This window comes from Synchiropus splendidus, chromosome 6 (genome assembly GCF_027744825.2).
Source record: "Synchiropus splendidus isolate RoL2022-P1 chromosome 6, RoL_Sspl_1.0, whole genome shotgun sequence".
NCBI classification, from domain to species: domain Eukaryota; kingdom Metazoa; phylum Chordata; class Actinopteri; order Syngnathiformes; family Callionymidae; genus Synchiropus; species Synchiropus splendidus.
Window position 1 is genome coordinate 20,036,164 of NC_071339.1, and position 21,468 is coordinate 20,057,631.

The window sequence follows — 21,468 nt, forward strand, 5'->3', positions numbered from 1 at the left end:
AGTGAGTGCACAACCCCTCCAACCCCCGAGCGTGACTTTAAACCCGGCGTGACCTTAACCTTAAAAGACATGTTGGAACACACAAACTACTCTTTCAAGTCATACAAAAGTGTTTTGAATATCACTTTCAGCTACACAATTAAGAAAAATTAAAAAAAAAACTTCAAAGAAAAATAACATCTAATGCTCTGTTTGGTATATTCAATCACAGATATTGATGTATTGGTTAAAAAAAAAGCTTATAAGCTGGTCCTGTAAATTGCTGCATTGTAACATTTAATTTGCAGACTGAAACACTGCATCATTTATTTGCAAAAAAGGAGATATCATTTTGCAATAACACAAGAATATATAACTGTCAGTGAAAAAAATCAGGATCAGCAGGTTCAGCTTTAACAAACAAAAAGAAAACGAAAAAAAAATCAGTGTTTAGTGATTACATTAGTATGTACATTACATTACATACATTACATACTTATGTACATTAAATTGCAATCTGTGCACTCCTACTTTTCCTAATAAAAACACAACACACATATAAATCTGTGTAGAAATATTAAAGCAGAATTAATTTCATAGTGCTTGGTCAATTTGGCAGTGAGAAAAGAGGCAGTTTAATTTAAAATAAAACATTTCACTACTGCTTGATACAGCTAGATGAGGAATTTCCTTAGTCTCATTCAATGATCAATATAATTTAGGAGCTGAATCAGGGTGGTCGTCGCATCTTCGACTGTTCTTTGTATACACACACACGAAGACAAAGCGGAAGAAACACAGTAATAAAAGAGACACAATCCTTTGTCCAAACATGACCACATGCTCACAAAGGTACACACAAACACACAGACCGAGGGTGTAAATGTCACCAGGAGGAAATGGAGGCAGCTGAGGTTTTATGGTTTCATCTGGACTGTTATATTTATCTGACCCTCTCAGGTGATCACCAGCCCCCTCTCTCTCACACATCGATTATTCCATCACATTTTAATGCCATGTGTGACAGTAAACAAGACAAAGCGTGTCCTTCTCTTGGGATCTCATGGTCTGGTCTGGAGTTCATTTTGGTTAAGCAGCCTTACTAACTACACTTGGTTTCAGGGTGAGAAACATACAGTCGGTGGACAAGGACAAAGATTACTAGTACTGAAATTGCTTAAACACAAATACATTCAAGACATTCAAGAAGTGAGACAGGGCTCTCTGCCATGGAGCTTCCACATCACTTTATATATATAAAAAAATGGGTCAGGACATGTATTAGCTTATGGAAAAAAATGTCTCACCAGTGAAACAAACCCAGGTCACTGGACTGAAATTCTAGTGTCCTGATCATCATCAAGTCACCAATAGCATTAGCCTAGGCATGAGCGATATGGCCTAAAAATAAAATCTCAGATTTTTTTCACAGAAAGAAAAATCGGTTCTATTGATATGTATTGATATATTGCCCAGGCCTGTCATTGTTTGCTTAAAATAACAACAAAAAATGCATTACTGAACCATTTAGTCAAATGAAGGAAACAGCAAGGAAAGAAGCTCAACTATTTTATGCAAAAGAAATAAATGTTAGAGTCAAGGCTACCATGAAAAAAAAATATGCACTGTACTGAATGCTTATTTGTATAATGACGGCAACCTTTAATACTTAAAACTTATGACTCAGACCTGTTTTTTTCCAGATGGACACCTGCATACTTGTCAAACAACCAATTTGCATATTCGTTATATAGTCAGGAGATTTCGTGCAAATGGGCTATTTTCCTTGATCTCCACCAAGGCTGTATAAGACTTTGGAAGTGATTGCAAAAGCCTTAAGCACAACAGTTGTTAGAGCGAAGTCTCCCTGACCTTGAGCCACCCATCAATGTAGTGCTACATATTGCCTTTCTTGCCTCCTCAATAAGATACCAATACATAAACAACAAATCCATGTCCTGAAATGTCCTTGTGGCCCGAATCTGCTTCAAAGCTCCACACAGTGCCCAGCAGTCTCCGGCACAGGCGAGCAAAGCGACTGCCTGCACCCACCCACTCAAAGCCGTCCCCTCAGTGAGCCCTCAAGCCTCACTCTCCACATGAAATGATTCCTGACATGACGGATCACAGAGCGACACTGGTTGAGCTGTCTCCTATCAACACATTTCTGCCGGGCTATGACTCTCAGTGAATCTGCTCCACCGACTGCGGCTGCTGACCCCATCGTCACCAAAGACCCATTCATACAGCACCTTTCTAAGACGCCACCTAATACATATGCTTGTGTGCACCGCATTTACCAAAAGGTGATTTGACTCTCTGGAAACTAAGGATTTCCCTATAGCAACTTAATGACTGTAAACTATTACTCAACTTAATGTTGCTCGGTGAGGCAACATTTCGGTGATGCAACAGATTGGCAAGAGGAAGAGAGACTTCTCCCTGTAATTTCAACCCAAGATCTCATCTTATATTCATCAAGTGGGATCAGACTTCACACTCATGCGCATTCTGAAATATTTTGGTGGAAATGGACAGAGGAAATAAGTGGTGAAGGTGGAGAAAGAGCGTGAAAACTCCTGCTGCTCCTCTGCCATCCACAGCAGGTCGGGTGGACACACCGCTCACCACCCTGATGTGAGGTAAGAGCTCCGTCTGAAGTGCTTGATGCAGTGCAGTGTGGCTCATTAGCGCCCACAAATCTTCTTTTCTATCTTCGCATCCCTCTCAACTTTTCAGACAAACTCATTACTCGAATGTTTCGGGGACGTTTGATCAAAGCACAATTAAAGCACCCAACCCGGCTCATTATAATGGCCTGGCAGGAAGAGACCGGTGGAACGAAGGAGGACTGAAGAAATGTGTTTGGTTGCTGAGGAACTAAGTTATGTTTTCTTGAAGAGGGTTGTCATCTTCGCAGACTCTGGTAACCCACCACAGTACGAACATATGAAGGGATTCATTCACGACACCATCATCCGTGCACATCTGTAATCGCGTGGCCTGCGATTGGCTACCATTACGGACTGTCCTTTGCCACTCGCCCGGGACACACTCCGTCCACAGAGTACCATGAATAACTGACTAAATGAGCTGATTCACTTCTTAAAACAACAATTAGGAATCTCTCTGATATACAAGAAGGTGACAAACTTCTGTATTTCATGACACACAAGACAACACACTTTCTTCAGTATACCTGTTTAGGACGCTTCGCACATTCACTTCCAAACTTGTTGGGAACTGTTGTCATAGCGACCGTATGAGTGACATCACGCATGGCAAAAAAATAGCTGGCCACTTCAAGCTCTCACCTCTTGGTTGGAGGGCTTTCAGGTGGAACTGACCAATGTCAAATGCTGTCAGTTTTTAATGTATTTCTATGCATTTCATATATTACCAACTTTCATTAACTTTTTTTTTCAATGTAAAATGTAAAATGAAACATAATAGATTAAAAGTGATGAATATTCAATCATATAAAATCTGATTAAAGTTGTTTGACATAAACAAATAATATATTTAAATATAATTTATATATAAATATATTATTATTTATTTTGCTGTAAATATTTATTATGAATATTTGTTAATTGGATGTACTTTCTACAGCGTGACATTATCACACATTGAGAACAGTGCATGGATAAATCACACTAATGTCAACCTCGGTGCACAACTCGCACCCCACCCAAGCACAACATGTCCTCTAAACGGAAAGCAAAACGGTGCAATGGTGCACAGCATGAAATGCAACAGCGAGATCTGGGAAATAGCATGAGGGATGGGATGGTTTCAAGAGGTAGTGTTTTCATCTCACCTTCAAGGACGACCTCCTTTCCTGTTTTCTTCAGCGCCTGCACCGCCTCATCATGTGTGGCCTCCCGGAGGTCAAACCCATTCACCGACAATATGGCATCGCCAACATAAAGCGCCTCAGTCTGGTCAGCTGCCAGGCCCTTAAATATCTTCGAGATGAGGATGGGCATCTTGTTCTCTTTTCCACCTGTGGAGCAAAGATTGAAATCGCTTAAATTCCAAACTACTCTGCATTTCATTTGCATCCTCGTTCAAGACTAATTCGTATCATTCTGTGTCTAAGTGGTGATGTCAAATGACACTAACTAACTGAGCAGTAGACATTTTCCCTGCTTTGCTTCATACAAGTTTAACGTCTGATCACTTCTCGGAGCATTTGAGGACAGAATCCCAGCTTTACCTTTGGCAGTTTCTCCATCTGTCTCCAACTTCTCTCATTAAAGGTCAGCTAGAAAGCTGATGGATCCGCTGTTCGCTCCTGGCTGAAATCATTCGGGACCAAAGTTATTGATGCCTGCTAGTTGATCTGGATTTTAACCCGAGGGGAGGCTCAAAAATTAACGAAAATAATTAGGTCCTCTGTACTTTTATTCATTGAAATGTAAGTGGAGGGTGTCCAGGGTAAATAAAAGTCCACGGCTGAGACATTCCTGATGTGCATGTCAATTTTGATGTCAACTTTTTGACCGTCAACCAGAGCGTTAATGGATGGCTGAGTTGCCTTTCGTCGAGTAAGCCTCTTGTTGATAGTACGCAGTGGAGGGTGAAGAGAGTTCAAGAAAGGTTGTTTTATACCGCAAAAGTGGGCATGAGTGGATTTCAATCCTGCTCGATGAACAAAACAGCACATTTATATTGTGCAGAATTCAATGGCTTATTAATGAAGGAATTCAATTTAGAGGGCTTCAATCTCTTTAGCAAGGATTTTTTTTGAATGGGTGTCCATATTTTGGTTTTACAAGTGCTGCAGAACAGCCGGAAATTAGCGCCAAATAATGTCCCTGAACCCCCATGACACTGTGGAATATTTCATCCATTTTGTGGATACATTTTCGCGGTATGGAACGTTCCCAGATTTAGCATCAGAAATTACGGCAAGAGGTGCAGCCTGCAGCAGTTACTTTCAGCGGAAGCAAGAGTGACAACAAGAGGAAAAAAATAGCTGGTTTTGAGGTGTTCCGGCTAAAATTAGGTTGTTTCCAATGGGCTGGAAACTGAGCTTTCTCTCTGTGCTCTGCGTTCATTTTGTCCATATTTCTGCACGTTTCCACAGTGTTGTAGGGCAGTGTTGAGACACGAAGAAGACATAACAATGGCGGACATTCTTTGGCCTCCAGTCACGATATATTTAACAGCATCAGTGACCAACGCCGACTACAACGTTGCCTCTGTTTCCTACTTTTGTGCAACAAGTACATTATCAATATTTCATCCACAGTCACTAGGTTGGTTTTGGAGTCATAAACTTTTGACTCTGGGCTGCTCCCCCAGGTGGATATATTGGCGAACACCTAAAGAAACCATTGGAATTATGTCAACAATTACAGTAACAACGTTTGAAACAGATGGGCTCAATTTCTTAGGCATATGGAGCATTGGCACCTCCAGTTAGGGGAAGAAACCTTGAATGCTCTGCTTATCACGGTGTTTGCAAACAGAGAGTGAGAGTGAATGACAAGAATACGGTCCAAGAGAAGATAAAGAAGAGGCAACAAAAATTACATGTTGCTTGTTCTGATGATGACTGCGGTTAAGAAGGGAAAGGTCACCCCCACACACAGTATGTGGTCAATTGAGACTCCAAGTCACAGAGGTATCTCATCATCAGTCGAGACAGCACTGGCCCCTTAAGGTAGACTGCTAAGGAGGACTGTTTTGGATGTAGGGTTAGGTTTCTATCTTCGCAATCCACCGCCACCAACCTCCAACACTATAAAGTTGTGGGTTCACTAGTAATGGAGAGACCTTACAATGAGGAAAAAATGGAATGAATCCTGAAAAACACTTTAGATCACCAGCTGAGAAAAAAAATATATTTGCACATACTGTATATAATGGTGCAGAGATCCTGGTGAACAGCCATGAATGGGGAGAATCCAACGACTAGTTGACTGAATGAGAAGCGAGGTAATTAATAGTAGAACTCAGCAAATTTGTAGAGCGCAAAACGCTTCAATGAAAGATTACAGATAGCTGCTAAAAATACCCATTTCACAGATAGTGTTGATGTATAGCCCGAAGTTCTATTGATAAGCATCACCTCCATCCTGACAGAAATTATAAATGTCAATTTATGGAGATTCTTTGACTCTCACTTCACCTCTCATTCTGCAGTATTCTCCAGATGAGGATTAGATTAGAAGAACCTCTTAGTCTTAAGGCGCCTCTATAACCCCGTGATAACCTTTACTCCCAATTTGTACGACTGCAGTGAATTAAATTCATCTACATTATCTGATAACAGAGTTCACGCGGCTGGAACTGAAAATGGATTCTATGAAGTGCCGACTCCATATATCTGAAACGAGACACTTCAACTTCAGATGATGAAAGTATTCCTCCTCTACATTGCTGTGCAGCATCGAGCAGTTGCTACACAGTACAACGGGAAAAAAAAAAAGTTATGTAATGAGTGGCCCCAAGTGCTAATTATATTACTGCGCTGCACCTTATCTGACCTGAATGCCATTATTTTAGGGGAAACCAAGAGAGATTAAGAAGACACTATGTGGGATAATGGCAGTGACCTTTCCTTTAATTCAAATTGACAGTCACCGTCGCTTGAAAAAAGGACTTGCACTTTTTAGTGAGGGGTAAGAAAGAAATGTATCATGTTATTCTCTCAAACAAATTACAGTCAAATGTAAATCAGTATAAGCAAGTATTTGCCTTTTGGGTGTAGCCACAATTTATCACATTTCATTTTTTAACAGTTAAATATACAGCAGAGGATCTTAACTAATTCAGGATGTGGAAAGCTAAACCAGAAGCCTCGGCCTTGCAGACACGTTGCTTAAATGTAGAGTGCAAGTTTAAAGGTTTGCTAGGAGCTGTCTGAAAGCTGGGGTGGGATCCCTAAAATTAACACTTGTAGAGTCTTCCACTGCCAGCCGCATAGCTTTCATCTTTAACCAATGACAACTGCCTCCTGCAGGCCTGCTCTCTCAGCTGTTCACATCATGGTGTCAGTAAAGCGCAAGTTTGCTTTAGACATTCTTTTTCTTCTCACTTGTTTTGGCACTTCTTTCCTTTTATATGCATTTGATGTCCTTCCTTTGATGGATGTCCGTTTTCATCTCGTCCTTTGTGTCTTTATCTGTCCGGTTATCCGCTTGCTTCACACTTCCGCCGCCCTCTCCTCGCCACTGCCTTTGAACAACTGGCATCATAACAATGTCAAGCCAGCAGGATTCCAGCTATGATTTTGTTTTAATAACATGCTGTCTGATTCTGAAGCCGCCCCATTCCACAGAGATGGACATTGCATTCGTGTCATTAAGGGGGCAGGACCTGATGTGGTAGAAGAGAAGGGACTATTATTACAAATACAGCCACAAACAGCTGCCATAATAAGCCGCAATAATACACATCATCAGCTGTCTCATCAAAATGATTGACCCTGCCAAGCCCAATAAGTAAACATGCTCAAGTGAATGCAGATAGTTTTCTCTCAATAGCACCAAGGTTTGATTCATTACAACTGCAAAACAAATATTTTTAAACAAATATTAGCAGACAGGTCGGGTTTTCCCACAGGCCTTGATAGTAAATTGTGTACCAACAGCTTGGTAGCTTGAGTCATCCTCATAGCTACTCACTAGGGATGGACGATTTCTTGAAAAAAGACTGAAATCACGATCCCAGACAGCACCATCATGTGATCATTCAAAGCTGCGACTTTTCATTACGCCTCAACAAGTCTCGACTAGACTACGCAACGACAATGCAAAGCGCCAGCCGTTTAAACGCCAAAGTTGTGAGGCTCTGCTTTGGCTTCGCTCACAACTGCAGTCGTTATGTGAGTTCTCGAATGGCTTCAATGAGACCTGTAGCAGAACTAAATCCAAAGTGAACCGCCATGTAGGTGGTTTGGGATTTGTTTGGATTTGAGTTGAGTTGCTGCATCCACTGGTCATACTCCAAATTTCAGTGAACACTTTTGTTACTATACCACATTGATTCTGGATCTGAAGAAAATTGTGAATCAAAACAAAATGTAATTTTAGTATCTCGGGGTCTTGTTCTCGAGTGAGGGAAAAGGGGAGCGTGAGATTGATAGAGGGGTTGGTGCAGCGGCAGCAGTGATGCGGTCGCTGTATCTGACCGTCGTGGTGAAGAGAGAGCTGAGTCACAAGACAAAGCTCTCGATTTACCGATCGATCTACCTTCCCACCCTCAACTATGGTCACGAGCTTTGGGTAATGACCGAAAGGATGAGATCGCGGATACAAGCGGCTGAGATGAGTTTCCTCCGCAGGGTGGCTGTGCGCACCCTTAGAGATAGGGTGAGGAGTTCGGTCATCCGGGAGGAGCTCAGGGTGGAGCCGCTGCTCCTCCACATCGAGAGGAACCAGTTGAGGTGGCTCGGGCATCTGATACGGATGCCCCCTGGACGCCTCCCTGGGGAGGTGTTCCGGGCATGTCCTACCGGGAGGAGACCCCGGGGAAGATCCAGGACTCGCTGGAGAGATTATGTCTCTGGTCTGGCCTGGGAACGCCTCGGGATCCCCCGGGAAGAGCTGGAGGAGGTTTGTGCGGACCGGGAAGTTTGGGCTTCCCTGCTCCGAATGCTGCCTCCGCGACCCGACCCCGGATAAGCGGTAGAAGAAGGTGAAGGTGAACAAAATGGCAATATCGTCCAGAGAATTCATGATTTTTTTTCCCTAAAATCGTTCATCCCAAGCATTCTCTGCTAACTATGACCAAGCTTACAACTGGCAACAAACATTTGTCATACTGACCATCTCACACATCTAGTGTTTGACCCCAAAATAAAACTGACAGAACACAGTCTATGACGAACACACAATGATCAAGACAGCACAAGTTTGAGAACATCCTCGTTGCTTGGGAGACAAAATACTGAGACCCTAACCCAAACCACTTAAAGGAGAGGAATGTGTACTTGCCACTGCCTTGACTAACCAATTTTCAAAGACCTTCCCCAACTTTTTAAAGAAGGCCCATAATAACCCATAATACAGGACTTATGTCCTGACCATTAATAATCTCAAAGCAGTTTTGACCAGCACAAAATTGGTAAAGTATTGCTCTAAATAAGTCCTGCTTGTCATACTTCAAGTCCCATGAATGCAGCAATTCTTGCACGTTACACTGACCCCATAATCCACCAACACATACATCAAAATCATGCGACATGAGTGGGGAAAAAAGCAAAAAAAAAAACAACCCTAGAGTATTGTGAGTCAGAGGGAACCAATCTATTTGAAAAGACAGAGTTTGCAACAAAAAATAGCAAAAGTTATTCAGATCATCAGGGTATGTTGCTCTGACAAAAGTGTGGATTGGAGCGTTCACTTTGGGGCACAATTCCAATGTGCAAGGTTTGTTGACCAGGGGCTACAAGGCTTTAAGTTAGTTGAAAACAATGTAGTACACGTGCCAGTCCTGTAAGTGGTGCTTGCAAGCAAGGAAGAAGAAGGAAGACTGATGGCCAAGCTTGCACTTGGTAGAACAATGCTGTGTTCGTAACGTCACATACTGTGTTCTGTTCCTTTTTATTGGGTTCTGTTCAGGTTCATTTTAGCTTCTTCATAACACTAATTACTGTTTGAAGCTAAGTAGAATTCTTTCAGAGATCCCACTGAAAAATGCATGGATGGTTTAAATTCATCTCTTTCATGCATAACAAAGCACAAAACTGAACAATAACAAGAGACAAGAAGCAGGATTCACAAAAATATGGGACCATTGACTGGATGGACAAGAGTGTGTGCAGTATTTAACATTGCCACGAAAACATTTCAGTGTTTTAGATTCAGCCATCCTTTGGGATTGCGTGACCTAAATGAAGCATCTTAAAGTATTGGTATATCATAGAATAAAAGTAAATTATTTGTTCAATTAATAGTAAGTTAATTCAAAGAAATGTGACTCAAAAAGTTCAACTACATTTTTATTTACTTATGAACAAGACAGTAATTGTGAGGTTTCAGCAGACAAAATCAACATGACAAAAAAAAATGCTATGGATTTTATGGGCTGCTGAGTATACACAACACAGGTATGTCATTCTGGCTGGGTGGACCACACTTTCTTTTTAATGACCAAATATGTGTGCTCCAGTGCCTTTAAACTTGTTTTTATCAGAAGAGCCTTCAAAATGTTGCAAAAACACAACCAAAATAAAGGTTAAACGAAAAGGCTCATTTTAAGTTATAATGACACTTTGTCAATATGAACATATTATCCTATTGTTTTGGCCATCAGAGTCGTGTTTCTGTCTCCTCACATTTATCATATTCAGTACAATGAAGAACACAAGTAGTAGAAGCAGCCCAGCTAAATATTCTGTTAGAGTTTTGACACTGAATTATGTCTAGGCGAGTGTTTGCCAGCGCAAGCTGTCTCACCACATGGCCAACAGAGGCTCCAATTATCCAGCAAAATAAGAAGAAAATTCACATGCAGCGTGTTAACTTTCTCTCATAGTCACTTTAAATTCATCCGACCAGCAGCACTTTAAGAGTATATGCAGTTTTCACGTCAGCTTCCACGTTGATTTACATGTTGATCTTCCTCTAGTAATGACATTATTATTGTCTGAATACACAAGTGAAGACAATCACGTGGAATAAAGACAGGACAGCCACAAGCTTACCAGTAACCTCTCACCAACCCCTGTAGTGCGTGTCAGTCGTTGCAGCTCATTCCCACAAGCTTTGCTTGGCTATGATTGAAGCTCACCAAAGTCACAAATCAAGTATCCACCTGGCCTTGTGTCAGACCAAAACTCAACTACTAGCTGGACCACCTGTAAACCCTCAATTAAAGGCATCCAAGTCAACTGACTCTAATGGCTGACTCGGCCTTTAACTGAGTCTCAAATGGAAAGACATACTTCACACCATTTGTTGAGCTGATCCACAAGGGTGTGGTCGAAATTAGGTATCAAAATGGTTGGCTTTCTGGCTTAGCTCACCTTCATCTGTCATAGCAACACAAAAACACACATCATCTCCCACACCAATGTCCACTCATCCATGTAAAAAAGTATTTGGACCTCACCCCTCCACTTGAATACCAACACTGCCTTGTCCTTGTGGCATCAGAGGACTGGCCCACAAAGTCATGATCTGCTGAGCGATCATTTGATGCAATAAAGCATGAATTAGCTGTAGAAATCAACAAACATGAGAAGCAGAAAAAGATCTAGAGTAGCCTGCCAAACCACAACACATTTGTTTGGTAAAACGTGTGGGGTGTAAACAATCTTTCAAAACAGACGTTTGGCACCAGTAAAGCTAAAAACACTTCTACAATTGTTCACTCAAATACTGAGAGACATTTCTACGGTGCCTCAAGGCCTCCTCACACTTTGGAAGCTTCCTGACCAGGTCTGCAAGCCACCTGAACTGTCTTCTCTCGATTTGGATCACGACATGGCATCTCAAAATGCCAATCGTCCTTGCTGCCGGAACCATTCAGACAATTGACAAGCAATTTCCCCTGGATAAATTAAGTACTTTTTATTCTCCTTTGGGGCTGAGAGAAGGAAGCCTAGTCATCTTAAATAATTTAGCAAGTATAAACAGGTACTTTATATACAATTAAACTACTGTCTGCCACAACCTACACCAAAACAACAACAACTCAAAAAACTCCTGTCTCCATCCTTCTTCAACTCTGCTCTCTAAACTGCCTACTGGGACATTCCAATACATTGCTCTTTGACAATCAAATTAATCCAAGGTGTGAACTTTTTACAAATTCAGAGTTTCAATCAAAAAATGTTCAACCTGTCAGAGCATTCAACTCTAGACGTCAGCCAGTACTTGAGCATGTCCCATATTTTCTAAGTGTAAAATTTCATTGTTCACGTCACTACCCAAAGCTTGTGACCAAAGTTGATGGTAGGAAGAAAGTACAGTGCTGCCTCGGTTTTCGAACGTCTCGGAATTCAAAAGTCTCGGAATTCGAACAAAAATTTCTAGATTTTTTTGCTTCGGATTTCGAACGAAAATCCAGAACTCGAACACCTCCGAAAAAAGCTGGAAAAAACATAACGTGCGCAGACCGATCAGCTGACCCACAACGCGCTTTGTTATTGTGTACAACGCAGCCTCTGTATGCAGACGTGTCCCGTTAGCTACATTTACTGACTGTTTTTTCTTCATATTGAGGTGTAAAACCTTTCCTGTCTCCGCACAGGACCGTGGTAGAGTGTCACAGGGGAGGTGCTCGCTCTCCACACCTCCACTCCAGGGTTTGATGTCCTGTTGTGGGCTGGAGCTGGGACAGGGATGAGTCTGGGACAGAGCGTTACTTGGTTTATGACTTTGTCACAGCCAAACTGCACAGAAGCGCACATTCAGAGCTGGACACGCACCAGGCACCTCTTCACTTCTGGAGAGACGTCACTCACTCGGCAACCCCTCCCACATGCAGCGGCCACACACATAGAGGAACAGCGCACCTGCAGCAGACACTCTACATTCACTCCTACAAAAGCCTATTTTAAGGCTTGGAACGCATTATGTCTTTTTCCATTAATTGTAATGGGAAAAACTGATTCAGATTTCGAACAATTAGCTTCTCGAACGGCCGTCTGGAACGGATTGTGGTCGAGAACTGAACTGTATATTGACAAGCATCTTCTGACTTTGAGTGAACTTTTTTTTTTTTTTAATTCAAGTTGACATTGAATTTGAATGAATATTAGAAAAAATGTTTGGAAACGTATATGCTACAATTTAAAAAACAAAAATCATTCCACTTCTGTCCTTCGTAAATGAACATATTGAGCAAACTAGTGACAACAACAGAACAATAAAGGAAATTTACAATGACTTAAATGTAATTTTTTTTTGTTGTTGTTGTTGTATATAACAGAAACTAAACTAGTGACAAGTTCATCAAGCACAATGTGTTTCATACAACCATAAAACATGTTTTAAACAAGAAGCTAAGAACATAAACTTATTTACTTATTGTCATTGGTCCCTGTGTGCAGTCGTTAAGCCCTGTACATAATTTCTGCTGAAGTTGTGGACAGTAGCAGAAGCTAACGTTAGCACGAGCGTCCACCGTGATTGACGGACACTGACTCCTCGGCTTTCCATTCACTGGCAGCTAACAGGTAGCAGCTGTCACCTATTTCACTAAACATTGTCATAAACGACGACCTTGCCCCGCGTCAGTTGGTGTTCGACGTGTTAGCGCGGTTTTGAGAAAACGGTGATACACACGTGCGGATTATATAGAGTATTCTTGCCTCCGAAGTTTACAGCTTTCTACGTCACGAAGTGACAGCGACTGGTGAGTTGAAAAGTTGTGCACGGCGTGTTTTCCAGTCCTTCTCTCACCTTTGATACTGATCCCGAGTCCACCCACGTCTTGCTTGGTCACCCGCACGGTTCTCTTCACGTTGGTGATGGTTTCTGGTACCGGGGACGAGCTGAGGTTCGGGGGGTCTCCGTTGATCGCCTCGGCGGGGGTCGGGGCTGGCTTCGCCGGCTCCTCGGCGCCCTCTCCGGGGTTCACCGTCAGCGTGTCCTCGGTGAGCGTGGCCAGCACTCGGATCCAACGGTCCACGGTCACTCGAAGTTCCAGCAGTCCCGTTTTCTGCGCCTTCATCGCGGCAGCCATGTTCATCGCATTCCTGGAATAACTGTAGACGGGCTGGCAGTCCTGTAAAGAGATAGGGGGTGGAGGGCTGGAGTAGGGGGGCATGCACACTGTTCGTCCCCCCGTCACTCCCTCCTTCCTCCACATGCCTCTCCGGCTTCTCTGTGGAGAAATGAAAGCCAAAGTTAATTGGAGTTGATACCATTAGACCGCGTGTTTACAAACACGGATGAACGAAAAACGTAAAGCTTATTCACTGTCACATGGCCATTTGTTTGAGCTGAACTTTCCTCCACCTTACGTGACCATGACCTCAAGACACGCTGTGTTTTAGTTGAAGGTAAATCACAGACATCTAAGATCTGTCAGAATATGTTTACTTTTTGCAATAAGGTAAATAGTTATACACCGACTGGAAACACAGTAAGTATTTTAAACACTGCTAGGCGGTTGTTTTTAAGAGTAACCAGCATCCTTGGTTAATTTGAATGAATTCATGAACGAATGTTTATTTCACTCTCTATAACTATTATGTAACATGGCCTTGTTATTGTTACATTGCATACAATTCAGCCCATATTTCTTCTCACATTAGACAGTTGAAAGGGATCTGTTTGAAGGGCGACTGTTATTTCTACCCCTTATTTCCACTATCTCTATTCTTCCAAACAGTGCTTGTGTGTAACTGTGTGTACGTTCGTGTTTGTGTGAGGTCGTGTGAGTGCTATTGTCATTTTTGTGTTACTGTCTGGAGATTGTGTGTTACTGTTTATGCTTGTTCGTTTCTGTCTTAAATGGATCATTGGTGCCCAAAGTAAGAGACAATTGTTTCAACAACAGCTTGTCTTCATACTTCAGGAATTGAATCCACTCAATTCCTTTTCGCCATCGAAAAATCTGAACACCATTATCAGTGTGAAAGGGGGGCACCGTCGTAGACAACCTTTTCTTCCGTGGTAGGAAACTACCCTGAAGAAAGACCAGCAAGTGCAGAGCGAACACTGAAAGGTCACAGACTGGATCTGGGTTCATTCTCTCTGTAAATCTCCTGCACTAATCTCCACTCAATGAGAACAGAATATATATATATATATATATATATATATATATATATATATATATATATATATATATATATATATATATATATATATATATATATATATATATACACAATGTCTGGCAAAAAAGAAAGTCGCCACCTGGATCCAGGATCTGGGTTTGCTGCAGTTGGTCATGTCTTGGTTCAGCAACATTATGTGCTCAAAGAGTGAGGTTAGCTGACTACCTGAATATACTGAATGACCAGGTCATTCCATCGATGGCACAGGCATATTCCAAGATGACAATGCCAGGATTCATCTGGCTCAAATTGTGAAAGGCTGGTTCAGGAAGCATGAGACATCATTTTCACACATGGATTGGCCACCACAGAGTCCAGACCTTCACCCCATTGAGAATCTTTGGGATGTGCTGGAGAAGGCTTTGAGCAGTGGTCAGACTCTACCATCATCAATGCAAGATCTTGGTGAAAAATTCATGCAACACTGGATGGAAATAAATCTTGTGACATTGCAGAAGCTTATCGAAACAATGCCACAGCGAATGTGTGCTGTAGTCAAAGCTAAAGGCTCTTCCAATGAAATATTACAGTGTATGACCCTTTTTCTTTGGTGGCGACTTTTTGGGCCATGGACTGTATATATATATATATATATCAAAGATCCTTTTCGATCACTTATTTGATGCACCAGTGTGACCTTCAGGTTCGCTTTACAACTGGCATTACCGTCCAAAAGTTGTTAATGCGTGTGATCGAAATCCATCAGCAACACAAACTTAATATATTTACCAAGTTCCCCTCCTGATGACTCAGCAGAGGTGCACTTTGACAGAGGAGACGTTGAGATCAAGAAACCAGCTGATGAGGCAGTCCTTATTTCCGACAAGGTTTTTCTTTTTTATTGCATCTGCATGTAGGCCGCTGTGTGTGGCAGCTTCAGCTGCATCTGCTGCTCAGCAGGTGAACAAGCAAAAGCTCCAACAGCCCATTTTAGAAACCACCGCTCTCATGGGTGGCCTGCTTCAAGAACAATTAGCACTGTTAATGACTTTATAAAGCACTGAATCAAACTTGCTGAACCCGGGGGAAAGGTTTGTGTAAAACGAGACCAGGTGTGAAAACAGTTGTGGTCCAAAATCAGCGGAGGAAGTGAGCAGTAACCTCCGCAGCAGCAGGAGCAGCTACTATAATTTAGAATGAGGAGAGCCGTTCCTTGTAACTGAACTCCTTGGAGCCGTAACATGAAAACGCTCAGTGCTCGATCGCCCCCTTCTGTTCAAACGGTCTTATTACATCACAACTAAAACTGTCTCTTCTCCATTCACAAAGAAACTCACGTCAGATACAGCTAAGGTTGAACCATTGTGACCCGTAACCACTGCAGTCTGTCGCGGGATTAAAAGCCACATATTAATATGAAAGATTTTTTGTTTCTGGAAATGGCGCAAGACGCCATGCAAATATTGTTTCAAAAACATATTTTAAAGTATTAGCTAGGAAATCTTCACATAATATCATGTCATATAATCATATAAACTTAGGATTTTATATCATGCAGAATTTTGTAATTAATTTTTTTTTTTAACTAACTGAAGCTTAAAATTGTCAACAATACCTGACTGTTTTTTTTGTTTGTTTTTTTTTGTAATAGACTATTGTTGTTATTTTAAATGGAGATGTTAACAGATCAATTTAAATCAATTATGTTTTAATTTTGCTCAGGTGTTCTCAGTCTGGTTGTGGGACTCACCTCCCTTCTGAAGTCCTGACCCAAGTCAGGAAATACAGTAAGTGAGATTTAATTGAATTTAACATCAGGAAAAGTTTGATGCTCACATGCATTGCAATATGACAGGTAAATTAGAGTATTCAGATAAAGGCCAGTTGTGGAATTTAATGAATAAGATATGACTGATCCAGGTAAGATCCATCCTTATCATCACCATCCGTCTTATTTGGCAAAGCCTGTACATGTGTTCGAATCACCAAAATGCTTTGAATTAATTAATACAACTTAATTGAACTGATCTACTTTATATGGTAACTGGAAATGCAATTTTTTCATTCAATGGTACTGGATGCCAAATGTCCATACTTTTATTGCAGATTTTGGAAAAGCAACTTAAATATTGGATCATACAATTACATTTTCTTGATGATTTTTGTGGTTATTGGTTGCTATAGCACACCAACATTGAGTAAATGATGGTGAATTAACTGATATAAACTTCCTCTTTTTTACATCTCTTTGTGCTGACAAAGCTCCTCAGATGTTCTACTTAGTGCATGTATGGAGCAACATATCCAGCACCAATGGATTGGGCAGGGCTTGGGGGAGGTGTCGGGGACAGGGCGGGGGGGCCCTCAACGACAGTGCTTGACCTCAACACTGTGTCTGTTTAATGATGTTTTGCATTATGAACCATCTGACCTCCTGTCTATACATCTGTCATTCTCCGCCTTTGTGATGTGAGTGGCAGGTGGCCAGTCCAGCTCAAGCACAGACTGTTTTGGGTGGATGAAGAATGGGCTGCACTTACAAACATTATATACACTAGAGCCTTTGGATGTCAAGAAGAAAGGCAAAAAAAAATTGCTGCAGGGATTAAAAGAACAGATCTAGATAGAAAGCTAAAATGAACAATACATTCTGGGAATATTTAGATGTGCATATAAATATGAATAGTTCATTGTTTTTTATTCAAATATCAGCATTTTTTGTCCTCTTTTAAAATGTTTTTTCATGAGGCTCATGTAGTTGACACCAACCGGTACACCCCATAATGATCAATAATGGCTTTGCAATATAACACAGGTATTATATATACTTCTGCTTATATTACAAATAAGCAGAAGTTATCAGCTTAATATCCGAGTGGAAAAAAGAGCCCAACCATCACTCCACTTTCAGAGATAAGCCACTAAAAGCAGCATTACCATTAATGTACTGGGCCTTCCCTCCATCACACACACAACCGCACACAATTGAGCGCACACATTTTATGACCCCCACTTAACACCCCCCGACCCCTGTGTCAATCAGCCACATATATGCATGTCTCAACTCCCCAAAGACAGCGGACAGTTGGGGTGGCCTGCTGATTAATTTCACCCTCCTCCCTCTTCTTTCTCTCTTCCTGTCGTCCCTGCATCCTTCCCTCCAGTCCTCCCGTCACTGATCAGCGAAGGGCAGCAGCTCCAGAGCTCCACCATATGGGCCGGTGTCTGAGCGTCCCAGTGTGTGTGTTGTGTGTGTTGACTGTTAGCTTGCCCCACCTGTTCCTCGGTAACAACAGACCAGACCTCTCCTCCAGAGACTGTCCGGATAGATCGATGAAGTGATGACAAACAAAAGGAATGATGGATTCAGAGAGAGATGAGGATCATGTGGATTCGTGACACCAATCCTTTGACTATCAAAGAGATGAGTAATGAGGCCAGAATTTTAAAGTATTTCCTCCCAGTTTCCTTTATGGGTGATTCATGTCAAAAAGTATGGCACGGAAATTCAAAACAGATTTATTTAAACGATTGTTTAAGAGTCTGCTACGTTTAAACGTTCTTTTGACTTTTGCATTTAATCTGAAAATGTAGAAAAATAATCAAACTCCATCGATGTAATCCATCAAATAAATGAAGCATAGAGGCTATTGGAGGGTAAATCTGTGACTTCTTGGACACCAAGTACCTTAACATTCCTCTGTGAAAAAGCAACCAACCCGGATGGGAGATTTGAAAAGAGATACAAATGAATGGTCATTTACAGTTAGTTCAGTGTATTTGTGGTCACTGAACGCACCATGAGTATAAGGTTAAATTATCAGTGTAAATGAAGCACCATACCAGTCAACAATATTGGGATTTGTATGGTTTTTGGGGATGTTTGGAAACATTTTGGACAATCATGAAGGCCCCATATGCTTTGTACAACATACATGAAATTAAAACATAATCTTTTTTTTTTTTTTTTTTCAAAAGACAAGCAAAATCGCAGATTAAAGTAACTACTTTAATTTCAATCTTCAATCTTTGCAAACAGATCTGGACATTTAAATTATTTTTCTACCCACTAGGTATTGAAGGAATTCGCCGTCCAGTCATTCCAACCATCTCCGACCCAGAAACTCAAAGAATTTCTCGTGCTACAGCAGATTTATCCAGCTGACAAATATGGAGTATGCTGGAGTATGAGATCCTCCTAAGCCATTTCTACACAATAATGTCGCAGCTGTGACTCGCTTCTCGGCATCAGTACTCGACCTCAGGTAAGTCCACTGAGATTCTCTATTTGACGCTAAAACTACTCCAACCTTGGCAAAAACTTTTTTGACTCCGTTTTGACAGGCTTTATGATAAACTTGTACAGAAAATGGCACCTTTTATTTTTCAGAAATCCATAACTGAATCCCTTAGAGATATCTATGATCATTAAAGCCATGGTTGTAAAATCTTCATTGATACACATCAATCTCCACTGTACGCTTTGAAAGACCAATTGCAAATGCAGTTTTTAAACTCAAGCTTGAACTCGTATCCCAAATGATTTAAGATGAACTGAATGCATAATAACCAGACGATCAATGGATCTTAGACCACAACTGAGGGATGTGCAGACAATAATAGAATTTAAAATATGGACTAAATTATTCCCCTAATATGAATGATGGGCTGCGGAGTGAACAGACTGTGATAGCCAGACTCACCATGCTGCTCCCTGAACACCCAAGGACATGGGGCTATAATGAATCAGAACTTGGGGGTGATAATGAGAGGTCACACAGAAGAATAGCGCTCTGGCTTGTACACCTGTGGCCCACCTTCTGCCATCCAAACCGCCCCAGACCTTTTTTCTGCTTCACCATGAAACGTCACTCTCATTATAACCTCCTGAATAATGTAAAGCTATATATGCATGAGGAGATGTGGACCAGGGATGATAGGATCTGCATAATACAGCTATCTCTCACTCCATCTGGTCATGTGTTTGTAGCTCTCCCGTCCTTCTCACGGATTCACATGTGTCTGTCTGACCCGAGCTCATAATTTAATATCTATATTTAAGAAATTTCATTTCCGATTGTCAACCTTATACCTGAGGTTAAAAACTGTTAAAACTGTCAGAAAACAGAACTTGCGTCAGATACAGCTATGGTGGAACCATTGTGACCCGTAACCACTGCAGTCTGTCGCGGGATTAAAAGCCACATAGTTATTCGGTTTATCAAGTGCCGAATGACCATTTGTCATTCGGCAAATGGTTAACAGAGGTTAGGCACTGAAAGTTACATATGCAGCTTGAAATGGGAGGATAACATTTTCCGAAATCTCGAGAAAAAACTGTCAGGACAACATTGTCAATAAAAACTTGAAGGCAGAGAGTTTAAATTTAAAGATTCAGTGCTTTTCTGCAAAATCTACCATATATTTATATTTTGAAAGATGCGGAAAATAATATATGTTCACAATATTTGAAACAGAATGATAATTTCAGCAACCATATTATATTCATTGAAAAATACATGCACAGCAAATGTGCAATCTGCAGATTTGAAAAGAACCGAAATGGACATTTAAAAATAATATTGGCAAGAACTATTTCCCAAAAGAGGCAGGTGCCTAGAGAAGGTAAGTGCCAAATACTGTATATGAGGAACAAATAAAGTAAAAGATGTGAATGGTGACTTATAATAAATATAAATATAAATATAATAATGAAAATAGTTCAATTGCATTGACTTCAGAATTTAAATACACTAAAAATAATGATTAAGCATAAAAAATAGAATCATCATCGACAGAAATACAGTTTTATGCTACCATTCTGATTTTTTGTTTAACTTAAAGTTTACATCCAATTGTGCATTCTCATTTAGTCTCCTTTGTCATGGATGTTTTGGTTATGACATCACATTGTGTAATGTAGGCCAGATGCTATTGTGACACTGAAAAATGCTCCCTGCAAAGGAAAGTTCATACACAGTTCTTTTCTGTTATATATATATATATATATATATTACTGTCATTTGCATCAATTGGTTTTATTCATTTAAATCAACACAGTAATGTGCCAGCTTTAGCACTTCTATTGCTGATATGACTGTACAGTGGATGTAGGTGACCATACCACCAACAAACATCAAATGTGGGTCACAACAAGTGCTTATTTATCCATGACCGTCGTGTCAAACATGCGCTCCTACCACTCACAGGTTTAAGGTATAAAAATATTTTTAGAAACTGTATTATGATTTCCGTCATGGCGCTAGCATCTGTGTTCAGCCTCCATCTGAGTTGCCGCTGCTCAGAAGTGCTGACGCAAGCACTCTGCATCCCTAAGAGAATTAAACCAAGCGTCTGCCACCTGACCCCGGTGACTCCCACTGTCCTGGGCTCAGCTGATACGCGTGCCGTCCAGCTCTGACACAAAGGAGGACAAAAAAAAAAAGCAGGAGTGGGAGGAGACGGGGGACAGACGGACATAGGAACAGGACCATCTTGATCACCAGCAGAGGCCCTGGCCTTGGCCCTGGCTCTGGGTCCCACAAGGGCCAGGCGTGGGTGAAGTGTCACTACCAGATATGGTCTGGTGTGTCAGCTGTTGAGGGTGACAGAGGGAGAGTGGAGGGGATATGTAAATGGTGATGGAGGAGGGGGTGAAATATTGAACAAATTGGAATAAGGCAAAGAGACTGTGGGGTTACAGTACCTTGTCAAATATATACTTTAGCATCACCAGGAGTGGCTGGCAAGGTAGCCAGGATGTGCTTGCCAAAGTAATAAATGTGCCAAAACGCTACAAT

At 41.3% G+C, this 21,468-nt stretch overlaps 1 protein-coding gene across 1 annotated transcript in view; it reads right to left on the minus strand.

Annotated features, from left to right (window-relative positions):
• The window catches only part of snta1 (syntrophin, alpha 1), a 31,695-nt gene extending 18,016 nt beyond the window's left edge, over positions 1-13,679 (minus strand). The window contains exons 1-2 of the mRNA XM_053868981.1: positions 13,344-13,679; positions 3,800-3,985 (exon numbers count right to left, since the gene is read on the minus strand). Of these exons, the coding sequence (XP_053724956.1) occupies positions 3,800-3,985; positions 13,344-13,632 (475 nt within the window). The 5' untranslated portion in view covers positions 13,633-13,679. The remainder of the gene's footprint in view (positions 1-3,799; positions 3,986-13,343) is intronic.
• Positions 13,680-21,468: the final 7,789 nt, after the last annotated feature.